Source organism: Mustela nivalis (assembly GCF_964662115.1).
Source record: "Mustela nivalis genome assembly, chromosome: 8".
NCBI lineage: Eukaryota > Metazoa > Chordata > Mammalia > Carnivora > Mustelidae > Mustela > Mustela nivalis.
Genome location: NC_139027.1, coordinates 51669143 through 51681293, shown reverse-complemented (window position 1 = coordinate 51681293; position 12151 = coordinate 51669143). Strand labels below are relative to the sequence as shown.

The following is a 12151-nucleotide window of genomic DNA, read 5'->3' as shown; positions in this document are numbered from 1 at the left end:
GGTGAGCTCCCACAGGGGACTGGGGGAATAGAAATGTTTGCTTTTTTTCAAGGTAAATGTGCTTTATATTTAATTCTCTGCAAGCTTGTTTAAATATAAATAAAATGAACTAGGTGGGTAAATAAGACATAAATATTTGCTAATTGTTGTTATCTTTTGTATTCATGTAGACAGCAGCTGGTGTATAATCTCTAACTGTCCCTCCTCTCTTTCATATGCACATAGATATCTATACCAACCGTTAATACACATAGGCACTTATCCGTCTGTCTGTATATACATTTATACATAATATGACTAATTCAGTAAAATATTGGTTTGGAGCACCATAGATTAAAATTCTTTGAAAAATGATTGCATTTATTCATTTGACAGAGAGAGAGGGAGGGAGCACAAGCAGGGAGAGTGAGAGGCAGGAAGCAGGCTCCCTGCTGAACAGGGAGCCCAATTCGGGGCTTGATTCCAGGACCCCACGATCATGACCAGAGCTAAAGGCAGTTGCTTCATCTGGTGGATCTGTTCAGAAAGTCCTTGAGAGCAGGGGCTGGTGAACAAAGCTGTTTGGGCAGGGTCAGGGGCTGCTGTTCTGGGAGTCCCCAGGCTGTCACAGATGCCAGAGCGTCTCTCTCTGAGTCCCAAGACTGTTGGGAGACAGGTAGCTGGAAAGTGAGGTTTTGGAGGTTGGATAGTCGGCGGGCATTGACCAGCGTGTTCTTCCCAGTGGATGACGCCGTGATGGACAACGTGAAGCAGATCTTCGGCTTTGACAGTAACAAGAAGAACTTGGTGGATCCCTTCATGGAAGTCAGCTTTGCGGGGAAAATGGTAAGGAGTGAGGAAGCAGGAGGATTCTCTCCGGAAGGGACCGCTGGAGGTCCCCCTGGATGGTGCTGAGCAGAGTAAAGGACATGAGGTGCACACAGGCAGCCCTTGGTGCGGCCCTATCAGAAGGTGCACCTGGGCGGGGGGCTCACTGGGGGGCACACGGGGAGACACTCATCCAGGCCTGGCTCTCTGGTCTGCTTCAGTATCTGGGATGGACACATGGGTGAGGGACAGGGGGAGGACAGATAGGCAGCGGATAGATAGAAGAGTGTTTGGGGGAAAATTAAGCACTGGCATGGAAACCAGAGAAGGTGTAAAGATGGGGGAGCTTAAAAAAAGTGGTAGAAGCATAATGATTATTTTTAAAAAGCTGTGGCAGGAGTTGAGCAGAGAAAGTCCACTCCGTGGGGGACCTGGGGATGACTCACACCTCTCTTCCTTGCAGCTGGCCTTTGTGCCCAGAGGCAGGGCTGCTGCTGGGGCTCCTGTGGGCCCCCTTCCAGCCCCCCCCCCCCAGGCAGGCAGGCCCTCCCCAGACTCTCCTGCCTGTCCCATAGGCTCTCCCAGGCTTCAGGCGTCAGCTTTGCCCCTCTGCGGAGGACTCCTACAGCTCTGTTTCACTCTGACACCCTCTTCAGCCCCAGACCTCCCCAGGTCTTTGTGCATCCTTGGTGCCCCTTGGGCCCTGTGTAAGACTCATCTGCCCCACCTGCCCCACTCCCAGGAGCCTCCATCCTACCCAGGTACCAAAGGCAGAGAACATGGGCCTGCCTTGATTCTTCTCTCTTTTTTGACATCCTTCCAACAAACATCCCCCTCCCCCACCCTTTTGGATTTCAAACATGTCCCAAGGCCATTCCCTCCCCTCTGCCCACTGTCCTCTGTTCCCAAGACCACACAGCAGCCTTGCGTTCATTCTCTTCTCTGGGTTCTCCCCATAAAAGGCTCCAGAATAATTATCTTAAAACGACTCTTTACAATGACGTTCAAGCCGTATAATCCGGCTGATCAGGTCCTGCCCAGCTGAACTTTCTGACCACATCTCCCTGGCCTAAGTCCGTTCTTAACGGTGTTTGTGCGAGTGAGAAAATGGCGCCCCCTGCCGGGAACGCGCAGCTCTGCAGCCTGGGCTTGGAGAGCTGGGTTGGGCGGGGTTTCAGCCACAAGGGCTCCCTCCCCGCACTCTTGGGTGCTAACAAACTGCACAGCTCACACAGTGGCCTTGTGTCCTCTTGTCTGCCCTGTCTCTTCTTTCCCTTATTAGTCACACCTCTAGCCTTTGCCCGTGTCCTTCCTGTCCCCTTCCCCACAAAGTCCAGCATCTTTCAGTGTCCAGCTTGCCTACCCCCACGGGCCCCTGGCACTAGTTCGGTCCTCGGCGCCCCACCGTGCCCTAGGCCCCCTTTTAGCCGGTTTTCCATTCCGTTCCGGTAGCTGTTAGCATTTGTTTCTCCGACTTGTGGGCAAGAACCTGTTCTTATTTAGTCCATGACCTCAAAGCAGAGACTGTGGTAGAAATTGTGGGGGAAAATGACAGATCAGGTGGGCGCAGACTGCCTCCCCACACTGCGCCCAGAACCCCTGCGAGGGGGCTGCCTCTGAGATGTGTCTGACCGCAGGGAGTTGGCAAGGGTGGGGGGCAGGGCCCTCTGAGGTTGTGCCAACCTTGTGGAGAAATCCACCTGCCGCAGAAGCAGGGCTGGGAGAGTTGAGTCAGATGTCTTGGAGGTTGATGGGAAAATCAGAACAGGGCAGAGCAGACTGGCTGAGAATCTGAGCTGGGTGGCCGAGGATGGGTGTCCCAGGCCAGTTCCCCATTTGCTCCCCAGGCAGAAGTGGGGCGGGGGAAGACAGCCCGCAGGTGTTATAGGACAACTGGAGAGAAGTTTTAAAAATTTGCGTTAAACTCTAAAAGCTGATGGTAGTGATGGAGTGATGTAGTGATGTAGTGATGGAGGCGGTGTGGGTTCCTATTCCTAGAGCACTTTGCAATTTTCCTTTCACTTAATCTTTTCTTAGATTCATTTTGAAAAGGAGCCCGCATCTGCCAGCCCATCCCACCAACGAAGGCGGGCCCTTGAGGTGGGGGGGGAGGGGGGTGTCCTCTCTGATGCCCAGACTCACTCCCTACCTGTTGTTTCTTTTCTTCTTTTATTACTGACATACCTGTTTACTAGGCCACTTTGAAAATTACAGAAAAAAGTAAATAAAATGACCCATAGTTTACCATATAATGTTCATTTTTGGTGCCTGTCTTTCCAGTTTTTCTCCTGTGTATAGGTGATAGGCATTTTCCTCCTGAATCTTCATTTTCAATATTTTAAAACATCAAGAAAAGTTAGAAGAGTGTTTGGATGAACACCCTGTGCTCTGTATGACCTACACTTAGATGAAGCAACTGCTAACATTTTGTTGCATTTACTTTCTATATATAGATACTTTTTTTTTTTTCTTTCCTGGCTGAATCATTTGAAACCTAGTTGCAGACTTTATTCCTAAAGGCTTCAGCAGGGATCCTGAGAAGAAGAAAATTCTTTGTAACTACAGTAACATGATCACACCTACGAGATGGAACAGTCATTCCCTAATATTAGCAGATTCTGGCTCATATAAATTTTCTCTGATTAACCCAAAAATGTCCTTTGGAGCTGGCTTCATTTTGTGCTGTTCTAAGACCCAGCTAGAATTCATGCTCTGCATTTGGTCCTTAGGCCTCTACAGTCTCTTCTGTAACTACCCCTCCTGACCTTCCCCACCTATCCCAACCATTGTTCTCACCCCTTGACTTTTTGAAGAGCCCAGGCCACTTGTCCATGTTCTGGATTTGTCAGATTGTTTCCCTCCGGTGTTGTTTCTGGTGCTTTCTCTGGCCCCTGCATTTCCTATAAACTGGAAATCAGTTCTCAGGATTATATTTGTTTCAGATTCAGTATTTCAGCAAGAATGTGTCGTAACGATGTTGGGTGCACCGTGTTGCATCATGACAAGAAGCAGTATGAGGTTGTCCCATCACTGGTGATGACTATCTGATCATTTGCTTAAGACGGTGATTCCAGATCTCTCTCTTGTCAAAATACATGCTCCCTTTTGTACTTTGCAAGTCATCTGTGGGTGATGTCTTGGCACCAGGTTTATATCCTTTTCTCAGCAACGTCTTACCTAATGGTCTATGCAGCCATTGACCTCCTTGCCCGAATAAGTCATTTACTTGGGGTTGCAAAGTGGTAATTTTCTCATTATCATTCCTTCCCTCTTTATAAGTTGGTGTTTTTCTGGAAAGAAGAGCTTTCCTCCCCCTTAGTGCCTTTGAGTATTATTATGGAACTCAATACTTTTTATTAATTCAGTGGGTTAAAATCAATCATTCCTGTGTTGGATGTATGATCTGTCCTGAAGTTGGCCATTGGGGGTCTCTCTGAGCTGGTTCCCCTCTCCCGAGCCTAACTCAGGGTCTCAGTGAAAATGTATGTGGGAGGGGTAACTCAGATCTTAAACTCTTTCACACTGAGGTATAAATGCTCACTGTGGGTCCTCGCCCAAGCGCAGGTCTTCACCTAAGTGCAGTGTTAGTTTGGACCTGGGATCAGGGTCTGATGCCCTGTATCAAGCCTCAGGAGGGATTGCAACACAAGGAAGGAAGGCGAGAAGGAAGTGGGAAGATGTGGCTGGACAGGCTTGTGGGACACTTCCTCTAAAGACTGGGATTAATTTCCCAATTTGACAGGTAGGGAAAGTCATGTCTCAAGATTGTTTTTATTTTTTTATTTCACATTCCCCAAAATGGTAGGGTGCTTTAATGGTGGGGAGAACCAAACCAGACCTGCCTTCAAATTTAATGGCTTTCTGGGGGCCAAGTCTCAGAGCTCCAGGGCACCTGGCTGCTCCTGGGTCATCGAAGGCACCTTGATCTCTCAAGGTCTTTTTGTTCTGAGATGTTCTTGGCTGGCCCTGGGGGCTTTTCTAGGTAGATGCAAATGTCTGTAGGAGGTGATGAGCTAGGGGAACCTGAGCAAGGCAAGGGACTCTAAAAAGCTGGAGACTGGGCTTCTGAAAGAAGCTACACACCCTTATTTTGCCCCTAGAAGGAAGGAAGGGGTTTATTGTGACAGAGGAAGCTGAGCCCCTCCCTTCTGAAAGCTTTAGCCTGTTGGACTTCCCTGGTGGTCCCCAGATATTTGTGTCAGCCTCTCTCTCCTCCAGCTACCCTTACTGTCTGTCTCCTTCTGCTTGTCCCTCTCCCTCCGCCAGCCCATGTGTCACTTTTTCTCATTACAACCTAATCTGCAGTCCTGGGGTTTTGTCTTCTGTGTGCCTACCCACCCCAGCGTGACCCTCATTGCACTTCCTCCCATGGACACTTGGTGGCACTATTATCCAAGATGTGAACCATACCAGATTTTACACACACACACACACACACACACACACACACACACACACACACACACACTCTTCTTGGTGAGAAGGAAAGGAGAGGTACTTGGGGATAGGGTGGGAGACTTTGAAACAACTTTTTTTCTGAATGCAAGAAGAAAACCAATCGATTATTAAAAAAATTGTAAATAATCATAGAAAATAAAGGAAAATGAAAAAAAAAATAACACATTTCTGTACCCCACATTACTGTGGAGATAACCACTGTTAACATTTGTGTGTATTTTTTGTAGTATGTTTTTCTCTCTACTGCTTTCATTCCCAGCCCTCTCCTCTCCCCTGGTGGAAAAAAAGTTAGATTCAGAATAAATTGGTTGTCATTATGTGTGGATTCCATATTTGCAAATTTACCTACTCATTAAAATTTATTTGTAATCCTGAAACTTACATGAATGGTGCTTCATGATCATTTGCGCCTGGTGTGGAATGGCTGATGTGCGTTGCCACCGAGACTCACGAACAACGTGAGTCTGCCTTTTCGTTTCAGTTGTCATCCTGTAAAGAAGTGCCCTTTTCTTGGTCTACCTGGCATCATGTTGTTCACATGCTGGTGCTTTTATTGTGATTTTGCTGCTTAAAATGTGCTCCCTTGTGTGTGCCAAAGAGTTGTCTGGGGTTCTCATGGGCAAAAGGGCTGGGACGTGCCTCAGGAGAAAATACGTTAGATAAGCTTCCTTCAAGCATGAATTACAGGCTGACCGTGTGTTTAGTGTTAACAAATCACAGTATATATTAAATAAGGTATCTTTGAACGGTAACACATGTGAAACAAGGTTACATATTGATTAGTTAACAAAAATGTGACAGAGGTTGGTAGGAACCTAACCCTGAAATTCCCCCGGAGCAATGGTTTAATATTCACGAATTCAGTGTTTTTGGTGATTTATAGAATGGGTAACTACAGTCAGTAACAAGAATTAACTCTATCTCCTCAGTTTGGTAAACCGTTTTTAGAAGCCCGTATTTTCTCAGGTTATTGAACAGCCTTTGAAATAAATTTCAAAATACAGTATGATGACTTGACTTACAGATTGCAAAGTGATTTTAAGTTTAGTTAACATTCATCATCTCACGTAGATACAAAAAAAGGGAAGAAAAAAATGTGTTTTCCCTTGTGATGATTAGATCTGCGTTGTGGGGAGGGACCACCATTCGTTTAATCTGGCCTCTCTTGGACCCATGGGTTGTTCCATATCCTTGATAGTTCAAGCCACACGGCTGTGAATAACCTCGTCACAGGTCATTCTGCACAGAGGCAAGTGGTACTGCAGGATAAATTTCTAGAGGTGGACTTGGTAAGTCAATGGGTTTTTGCCTTTGCAGTTTGGAGAGATAGTGGTCAGTTGCTGTCTGGAGCGTCGAGCTCTTTTATTTTCTCCCACCAGCAAAATATGAGCGTGTACTTTCCCCCTAGCCTTGCCAGTAGAGGGCTGTCAGATTTTAGAGAATTTTATAAATGTGATGGGTGAGAAACGGTTTTTTGGTTTTATTTGTGTTTCTTTTCTTATGAGGGCGGTTGAGCGTCTTTTTATGTGCCTTCAAGCCTTTGAATTTTCATTCACTTTCTGCCCATTGTCCCTCTCTTCTGTCCTTACTCCTTTCTTTGCTGGCATGAGGAGCAAATTTTGGCATGCACCCTTGCTCCCAGGCTTTGCCGGGGCTCTTTTCGCAGGGAGGTGGGGAGGATGGGGACAGGGGCTGGCACTGGGTGGACTGAATGGAGACAAAGTCCTGGCCCCCCATGGAGGCTGCACCCTCCTTTCATGGAGGAACTGGAGCCCCTGATCAGATGCTCATTAAATGAGATAATGCACAGAACCGCTGAGCACAGTGCAGGGCCCATAGCAAATGCTCTGAAAAAGGCTGCAGGACAGCGAACCCATCATCTGTGTATCTGAAATAGAGTCTTTACCTGCTGTCCCTGTGGGGAGTGCGGGATGCCCTGGAGCTGGCTAAGGGGTATGCCCCTCCCTGCTGCATTCCCCCCCCCCCCCCCCCCGCCCCCGGGATTCCAAGCACAGGTGGGGACAGAAGCCACTGGTTTGGATCTAGTTTCCACCTCTGCTGGGTTTCTTGATTGTGGAAAGTCCAGTCTTAAGAGCAGGGCTAATCTAAGGCAGACTGTGGCTGATGGGATTTGTATGTTTGCTGAATTCTCTTATTCTCAGATGCTGGTGGCTGGCCCCCAAACCTTGGCCCTCCGGCTACCCTCTCCCCTTCTCCTCCCCATCTTTAATCTTCTAGGGCTCACATTCTTCCAAAGGGGCAGGTGGTCTGGGCTGACTGGTAGAGGTTAGTGCCTCAGGCTGTAGGACCCCTGGGAAAGCCAGTCTGGATTCAGGGCCCACACAATAGTGTCATGGCCTTATGGGAGGTGGGGGAGGTACCTCCACCTCCTACCTCTGGCTGGTATCTCCAGCCAGAGGTAGGAGATAAGGGTAGAAGTGCTTTGGAATTCAGGCAATCCCTCTCCATGCCCCCCACACTCCCTTGCTACCACATCCCATGCCCTCTAGCTCTGGGTCTGATTTACCATTGAACTTTTTCTCTGCAATCCCCTGTGTCTGAGCCTTCAAGGCCCCCACGCTCTTCTGCCCAGCTTGAAGGGTGGTCAACATGACAGAGAACAGCCCCTGGCTGATGAGGTGGTCCCCGAGGGAGTCCATAGGCCCCGCAGAGCTTCACCCACCCGTCCTCTGTGTCTTCCAGCTGTGCAGCAAGATCCTGGAGAAGACAGCCAACCCTCAGTGGAACCAGAGCATCACGCTGCCTGCCATGGTGAGCCTTGCCCCCTCGGGGCCATTCTGGGATCCCCTGGGCTCCCGGCCTCCCCAGTATCCTGCCCTTATCCTGGACTTCCCCTCCTTTGCAAGGACTCCACCCCAACACCTCTCTCTTTTCTCTTCAGTTTCCCTCCATGTGTGAAAAAATGAGAATTCGTGTCATGGATTGGTGAGTGCTGAGTCTTGGAGTCGGTTATCTTCAGGGGTCACTGGGTCCATCAGTTCCCCTCCGTTCAGAGCATGAAGTGGGAGAATCTGTTTCAGGTGAGGGAGTTTCCTCTTCTGGGAGGCCAGAGAAGGAGACGGTGTAGGCTGTTCTTGGGAAGCTTACTCAACAGCTAGGCTCCAAGGCACAGCAGGGCAGCCAGCAAGTACCTGAGATACCTTAGGGCAGGGGGTGCCAGGAAGGCTCCCTGGAGAAGGTGGGGTTTTGATAAGTCCAGGGTGAGGGCACTCCAGTGAGGAGAGGATCATAAGCAAAGGCAAGGAAGCTGGAAAGAGCAGAGCTTTTGGGAGGATGGGCTGTGACCACCACCGCACCTCCCATGGGTTGCTAGCATGGAATGGTTTGGGGCCTCTGGACAGGTGAGGACAAGAGCCACATGGACATCTTAGAAAAGTGCTGTAACACTTGCTGAGCAACTACTGCGTGCCAGGCCCGGAGCCCCGCAAGTGTTTCACATGCATGACAGCTTGACTCCTGGCTACTTTATAGATAAGTGAGTGATCTATGTGAGGGGACAACTAGAAGCAGCTGAGGCCGGATCGAACCCAAGCCTTCTGTTCCCAAAGCCCGTGCTGCGTTAAGGTGTGTGATCTCTCTCACACCTGGAGGGCTGTTAGGGCTCCGACGCATGAGCTCTAGGGCTTTCCATACATCAGGCTTTCCAAAACGAGAGTTGTCCTTTCTCTGCCCCCAAAAAGTCTTAGCCGTGCGGTTCCCAGCGTGTTCTCCTTTGGTCTCCGGCCATGGCACCCCCAGCCAGGAGGGTAATGAGAGACCAGGGAAAACCCCCAGGCCACAGAGCCATTAAAGTGTGTGCCAGTTCCCCAGGCCGAGAGAAAACAGCTTGTGGGAATTAGAGAGGAAAGCAGCAGCCAGGAGGGCCGGGAGGGAGAGAGGCCTCTAGGGCCCTGACCGCAGGTATGTTCCACCGGCCAGCGGTCGGGGGTGGGGGTGGGGGTGGGGGGAGAGCTGAGTTCTCCATCCCTGGACCCACCTCGGCCTCTCTGCTCACGGCGCATGCGCGCACCTGAGTGCGCCGCGTGATGGGGGCTGATTGGCTGTCGGCGTGTCTGTGGGTCTGCGCACGTGGACTCCTGGGTGCGCATGCGCTCGTGCATGTGGGTGCGGTATCGTGTATGTGTGGCGGCCGGGCCTTGCCCGGGGTCGTGTGAGCTGTGTCAGAGGCATCAGCACACTGTACGATCCAAACACATTACGGAATCTGGTGGTTGCATCTCTGGTTTGGGTTGAAGTGGCATTTTTATTGTGAGTCTATTTTCAGACTTGCTGTATTTTCCAAAAGCAACCCCCAAGCCCCAAAGCCCAGCTCTTGGCCAAAAAAGCGTTCTGCTGCTGCAAGTTCCTACCCAGAAAAGTGCTCCTCTCTTCCCCGGCCCCCCGCCCCCCGAAAACGCAGATAAACTTTTGTTATTACCTGAATCCTGGAAATAACGATGTGGTCCACATGGCCTTTTCCCTGTAACTTAATCTTCCCTTCAGTTCTTTAATAGTTGCTTTTTTGGTTAAAGAACAGAAACTCAAAAAGCTACTCCCACCCCCCATGAAAACAGAATCTCTCTCCTCCCATTTTCTTGCCTTTCTCACCAGGTTCAGGTAAGAGGAGAGGTGAGATTCCTCTTCCTGCCGCTCTTTCCCAGGGGTAGGTTGTGAAGGCAGTTTCCCGATGCCGTCAGCTGCCACTTAGCGGGCGTTGATGAGCTCACTGTGAGTGTTTAAGGAAATTTTTACTTTCCAGAGCTTATTAACATCATTCATCGGGAAAATGGTTGAAGATCTCTGATGACAATGCATGCACTCTTCTCGTTAGTCCCTGCCCGGACACTTTAAAATCGACTTAATCACCGCCCTGGGAAGTTCAGAGAGGAAGGGAGGGAGCAGCAGAGATCAGGCATCTAATCGGTATCAGATTTAAGAGGAAAATAAAGACATCTTGCCCAAGTGTGTCTTTCACAACAGGGCTTGGGTGTGTTGTCGCCGGAAGCAGGCCTGTGACCAAGGTACTCACAGGGGGAAGACGGACCCAGGGAAATTTCAAGGAAGGAGATGGGTCTGGCCCAGTCTGGTGTTTCTCAACTTAGCACTATGACATTTTGGGCCAGAAAATTCTTTGCTGGGGGAGACTGTCCTGTGCATTGTAGGATGTTTAGTAGCAATGGTGGCTTCTCTCTACTGCCCTCCCCCCAATGCCCAGCTCTAAAACTGTCTCCAGACATTGCCAGACGTCCCTCGGGGTTGAAATCACTGGATTGGGAACTCTTGCTCTAGCCCAACAGGAAGCAGCGGGCCGCTGCAATCAAAGCTCTGGTTCCCGTGTCAGGCATATCTGGCTTTTAAACCCTGGTTTTGCCATCTTGGCAACCTCTGTCTCATCGTTCGAAACTGGGGCTAATGGTAGGGCCTGCCTCATAGGCCAAGGGAGGGTTGGAGCTAATTCATGTGACGATATTAACACACCACTGGGCTTTCCGTAGGTGCTCAATAAATGCCAGCTATTCTATATATTATTGTCAAGGGGGCAGGTGTGGAACATGGAGGAAGAGGCTGCATGGATATTGTTGGCTAATGGGCTTATCAATGATAGCCGGTCTGTTCAAACTCCTACGCACAGTCTGCTATGCTGGTTGGGGAGGGGAGAAGTCTTCCTCCTGGGAAGCCGGATAGGGACAGGTGCCCCTGTTATAGACTGGAGCAGCATGGGCCATAGCAGGAGAACTGGACCAGGAGTCAGGACTTCAGGGTTTCAGTTCTGGCTCTGCCCCTCCTCCAGGCTGACTGTGGGCTAGGACCTTCCATTTCTGAGCCTCAACTTGCTCATCTGAGGAATGGAAAGGGGAATAAAAATAGCCATTCCTCCAGGATCCTGAGAGAGTCCTTTGAGATAAAAGAGGTTAAAATTGTTTCGTCCACACAAAGTCAGATATAAGGTGTAATTGTGGAGTAGCTAATGTAAGCTCATTTAAGACCGTGGCCTTGGAGATAGTTTCTTCCCTGTTGCCTGGTTTTCTCCTGGTCTGGGTATTTCTTGAGGTTCTGGAACTTGGCTCTCTGTGGGTCTGGGGGTCTGGCTCTCTGAGCAGCCTCCTGCTCCCTCGCCCTGGCTCCTGCCTCTGGCCTCTTTCCTTTCAACCTGCAGATGTCTCCCCAGACATTCAGGCTGGCAGCCCAGTGTTGGTTGGCTGCTGGGATGCTGTGGTCGGCCAGATGGACTAGTTCCCTCCAGAGGAGTCTTGGGCAGTGCTTTCTTTCCAGTCTCTTCTTCCCTAGGATTACTAGGCCTCAGTAACATACCCAGTGTGAAGACAGACACCCCTAAAGACGGATAACCAGGGCCCTCTATTCCCAGAGTGGGCTGTGGCCTGCAGTCGCCCCCCTGTGTTCAGGCCCCTTCTGCCCCCTTATTCTAGGGACCGCCTCACCCACAATGACATCGTGGCTACCACCTACCTGAGTATGTCGAAAATCTCTGCCCCTGGAGGAGAAATAGAAGGTAAGTGCCCCCCCACTTTGTTCTGTCCTCTGGTCCCCTACGCTCTCCCCTGACTCACCCCTACCTGCCTAGTAGCTCTAGTTTTGAGAGTGCAGAAAAGGGAATATTAATTATAAGGCCTTCACAGCCCATTTTCCATGAAGAAGGGCTGTGGCCAGTTTGAACGGGCTTACAGCTATTTGGGATTGTCTACACCTTGGCTGGTGGGATACCCTGCTGACTGGTGCAGAGAGGATCATTCAGTCCCGAAGATAACTTCGGTGGCTGGAGCCGTGCCCTGTGCCAGGTTCTAGGATGGCCAATTGTGCTCCAGCAGCTTCTATATTGAAATAGCTTTTATTGGCCAGTTAAAAAGTAGGCCATGATCATTTAGTA

At 49.9% G+C, this 12151-nt stretch overlaps 1 protein-coding gene across 24 annotated transcripts in view; it reads left to right on the top strand.

Moving 5' to 3' along the window:
- DYSF (dysferlin) overlaps positions 1-12151 on the top strand; it is a 203813-nt gene that overhangs the window by 62069 nt on the left and 129593 nt on the right. For all 24 annotated transcript variants that reach the window (XR_014315085.1, XM_082744003.1, XM_082743990.1 and 21 more), the window contains 4 exons: positions 722-825; positions 7969-8037; positions 8168-8211; positions 11694-11776. Coding sequence is in view for 23 of the 24 variants with exons in the window: in XM_082744003.1 (XP_082600129.1) it covers positions 722-825; positions 7969-8037; positions 8168-8211; positions 11694-11776 (300 nt within the window). In the remaining variant the exon portion in view is untranslated. The remainder of the gene's footprint in view (positions 1-721; positions 826-7968; positions 8038-8167; positions 8212-11693; positions 11777-12151) is intronic.